We start from the raw sequence: 3860 nt of genomic DNA on the forward strand, positions 1-3860 counted from the left end.
TCGCTCGGCTGCCGGCATCAGGCGCGCGGCGGCGGTCGCGTGCCGTGGGGCGTCGCGCCCGTGCCGCCCGTGCTGTCGTCGTGCGCGGCCTGCGCTTCTCCGTCTGCGCGCCCCAACCGCCGCTGCGGTAGAAAGCTCGGTGGCGGGCCGCGAAAGGCGGATCGCCGGCGCGAGAGGCCCGAGGCCGGGCGGCCGCCGGCCGAGTGATAGGAGCCGCGGGGCTGGGCGCCGCCGTGCCCGTGCCCGTGGTGCGCGTGGGCGTGGTGGCTGTGGCGGGCGTGGTCGCGGTCGTAGACGGCGCGCTTGGCGGGCGTGCCGAGCGTGGCGTAGGCTTCGGAGATGGCGTGGAATTTGGTCGTCGCCGTTGGGTCGTTCGGGTTGTGGTCGGGGTGGTGGGCTTTGGAGAGGGCATAGAAGGATCTGGGAGGAGGTGGGACGAGACTTAGTTGCGTGTTGTCGCGTGAGGGCGGTCTAGGGATCGAGTACCAAGTACCAGGGAAGAGCACTCACTTTTTGATCTCAGAGGGCGAAGCATTGGGTGCTACCTTGAGCGTGGCATAGTGGTCCTGGGCGCCCGCGCCGTCATGGCTGCGATGGAGGGCACGTGTGGTTGTGAAGGCGCGGAACTGTGATCTCGGAGGTAGGCGTGCATCTAAACGGATGAGAGAGGCCGCCGCTCGGATGGGGTTGTAGTATCGTCGCATCCCTCATCACGCATGCCGACGTCTCTTGTAGGGGATCAACACGAGAGGGAACATGTGCGAAGCTGACGAATGTCGGAAACAGGTCGCCTCGGAGCTCTCTGACAGATCGGTGACGAAATCGATCTGATATGCGCTTATCGGAGGTCGGGCCTTCTCAGGTGGCCGCCCATACATCAGAAACATGCATCGAACAAGGTTATACCGTTATGCGTGCTGTTGATACGGTCTTGTCCTGATTGCTTTGGAGACACCGTCACAAATCACAGGCCGTAAAGAGACTGATAGAACTGTTGCTGAGTTGTAAAGTTGCCCATAGACTAGAGACGTCAACTTTTTAAGCATGATCTCCATGTTTGTGATCTGGCCGGACGGCATCCCTGAGCCCTGTGCGACCAGATAGCCACCACGCTGCTGCCACATCACTGCATCACATTCTCCATTGCACCATAATTCGGGACATGAATGCTGTTGTTATACATGATACTCAAGCAATGACATCAGCCAACGCTAATCGGACCCCTTGGGTTATTCGCTCTGAGCGACAAGAACGGGGTATATCCTCCTTTTCCTTCTATAAGCTCACCATGTTCACCATGCTCTTCGTAAAACTATTGCTCAATGCACGAGCCAGTGTCAACCCTCACGCAGATCCGGGGCGTGGCCTTTTGAACGGATGCGCCTCAGTGTTCAGCACCCATTCATCCAAGCTCAAAACGTCGTCATCGGAGAAAATGAGATAAAAGTACTTCAGAGTCTCCGAGAACCAGAAGCTCTCCATGGAATCGGTCTTCTCCGTTTCCCCGCCCTTGGGAACAATGACAGTCCGAATGGCCGAGTACGCCAGCTTCGTTTCCGTGGCGTTGACGATGGCCTGGAACATGTCCCAGGCGGCGTCGCGCCACTCCTCGGCGCCCGTGATACGCCACATGTAGAACACGCTCTCGATGGCCTCGGGGCGCAGGAGGTAATGCGGGTCGCGAACCGAGCGGAAGCCCATAGGCATCGTGTCCTGGATGCCACGGCTGAACGTCTGGAGCTTCCACGCCTTTTCGGACCACTCACAGGCGGCTTGAAGGTCGGTATTGGGTGGCGTGGTGAGCTGGGCGCAGGAGATGTGAGAGCTGATCTCGGCCATGAGACCCGTGGGGAAGGCTTTGTAGGACCACACGCAGCCGCGTGTTATCTTCTCGGCGATCGACATGTAATCTGGCCGGTTGAGCAGGCGCGAGGCCAGGGCGTACATGCCGCCGGCGAAACATGACAAGTGCTGCATCTCCGGGACATGCTCGTTGGCCCGCGTCTTGTGGGCGTTGGTGTCACCAATAAAAAGAATATCGGCATTATCGGGAATCAAAGGTCTAAAGACGAGGTTTTTGGAGACGGTGTCCAACGCCTCTTCGGCCATCTTGGCGTACTGCGGATCACGGCCTCCCAGGAGAGCGTGCATTTTGGGCAGGTACTCGTACAGCGAGTCGGCCTGGCCCCCTATGGTGAAGTGGGTATCGGTGGCCAGCATCTTTCGATAGTTGAGAAAGGCAGGCCACATGCCGGGAATCAGCGTATCCTGCTGGGTGTCGCGGAGAAATTGCTTGACACGCTCCGTGGCGTCATAGTACTTGGGGTCGCCCGTGATCTGGGACAGACGAGTGAACTCCATGGACATTGAGCATCCAGAGGCGGACGAATCGCGATCACCTCCGACCTGGTGGCCGTACTTGGCTGCGGAGAACTTGAACCAAAACGGAGGCATGCCGTTCTCGGTATCAAAACCAGCGTAGAGCATATCGCCCAGCTCCGTGGCTTTCGCCAGAAGCACGGGCTCGCTGCTGAGGTCGTAGGCGGAGAGCAGGCCGCCCAGATGGCGAATGGTCGTCTCGAACATGTTGATCGAGGTCATGGTCGTGTTGTCCCAGTCGATGAGGGCCACCGCCTGCACCGCCTGGTCGAATTCTCGGCGCAAACCCATGATCCAGAGGGTGTCGAGGCTGTCGACGATGCTGGCAGCGAAACCACCAAAGGGATTCTTGCCCTGTCCGGAGACGGGCATCAGCTCATCCCAGGTCCAGGCGTGTTTTTGATAACTCGCCCAGCTCCTCCGGAAGGCGTTGAGAACGGCATTGCGCCTCGATTGAATGACCTCGACAGCCGTGGCGGGACTGCTGGACTGGCTAGGGTCGCGCTGGACCCTGGGAAACGTGATGGGGTCGCCTTTGGGCAAACGGAGCAGCTTGTCGCGAGGATACTGACGCCGCAGGTTGGCCCAATCAAAGCTAGACCGGCGGTATAGCACGCCTTGCGTATCGGGTATGGGTTTTGGCTGCCTCCTTACACTGGGTGGTAGGCCAAAGTGCCAGAAGAGAAGCAGGATGAGCGAGATACATAGGAGGATTGGCCGTCGCGACGACCGACGAAGAGTGATCATTATGGCGGCTGTGTTGAAAACGTGGGCGCAAGCAGAATGAGCATCGCGATGCTCATGTCTTGCTGGATGTGATGACAGGCCCCTTGCGTGCGGCTGGTGAAGAAAGCCTAGAGGGTTGCAGGAACGACAGGTGACGTTGGTGTCTCACCGTGCGCTGGATGGATTTCATGGTCAAGAGAGACAGTGTCTGACCGTTACCTTCCAAATCCTGTGTGCCTCTTGCCAGGGAGGTATTTTAGGCGGTGCCTAGGGGCAGGCGGATCGTCAGTGCTCAGGGGGTGGAGGGGGGGAGGCTGACAGGGGGGGGGCAGTGGGGGAACACGAGGCCAAGTCCACTGAAGCTTCACAAAGCTTCCGCAAAGCTTTCGCAAGCCTACCCGCTGTTCAACAGCAACCCCTGGCCTATAACCTGCACCGAAGCGCATGGGGAAGCCAGACAAAACACATCTCGTTCCACTCAGCGCAGTTGTCTGAGCACCACTGAATGCGTGACTCTAGTGACGAACACGAAGCAAGCCAGCCACATGTGTGGGGCTGTACTGGGTAATGACATTGCGACGCACGGCACTTGGCGATCCTTTGTTTGACAGTCTGGCGATCTATCAGACACCTGCCAGTCAAAGTATCCGACGAGCCGCCGCGCACCGAGACGACGCCTGGTACCACGTCGCGGCTGCCCTACGTGCCGCGCCGCAGGGCTGGTCAGGTCAGGAAATCCGAGGTCCATCCGGAAT

General features: G+C 59.1%; 2 protein-coding genes across 2 annotated transcripts in view; both read right to left on the reverse strand.

Annotated features, from left to right (window-relative positions):
• Positions 1-17: 17 nt before the first annotated feature.
• VDBG_00659 (DnaJ domain-containing protein) lies at positions 18-704 on the reverse strand (the record flags this gene model as incomplete). Its single annotated transcript, XM_003008931.1, has 2 exons — positions 18-471; positions 511-704. The coding sequence occupies 2 exons, from the start codon at positions 702-704 to the stop codon at positions 18-20; spliced, it is 648 nt and encodes a 215-aa protein (XP_003008977.1).
• A 640-nt stretch (positions 705-1344) lies between these two features.
• Positions 1345-3860, reverse strand: part of VDBG_00660 (endoplasmic reticulum mannosyl-oligosaccharide 1,2-alpha-mannosidase) — a gene marked incomplete at both ends in the record, with an annotated part of 3985 nt that continues 1469 nt past the window's right edge. Inside the window, 2 exons of the mRNA XM_003008932.1 lie at positions 1345-3219; positions 3504-3620. Coding sequence (XP_003008978.1) covers positions 1345-3219; positions 3504-3620 — 1992 coding nt within the window. The remainder of the gene's footprint in view (positions 3220-3503; positions 3621-3860) is intronic.

The sequence above is a fragment of the Verticillium alfalfae genome, genomic scaffold (genome assembly GCF_000150825.1).
Source record: "Verticillium alfalfae VaMs.102 supercont1.1 genomic scaffold, whole genome shotgun sequence".
In the NCBI taxonomy this organism is placed as follows: domain Eukaryota; kingdom Fungi; phylum Ascomycota; class Sordariomycetes; order Glomerellales; family Plectosphaerellaceae; genus Verticillium; species Verticillium alfalfae.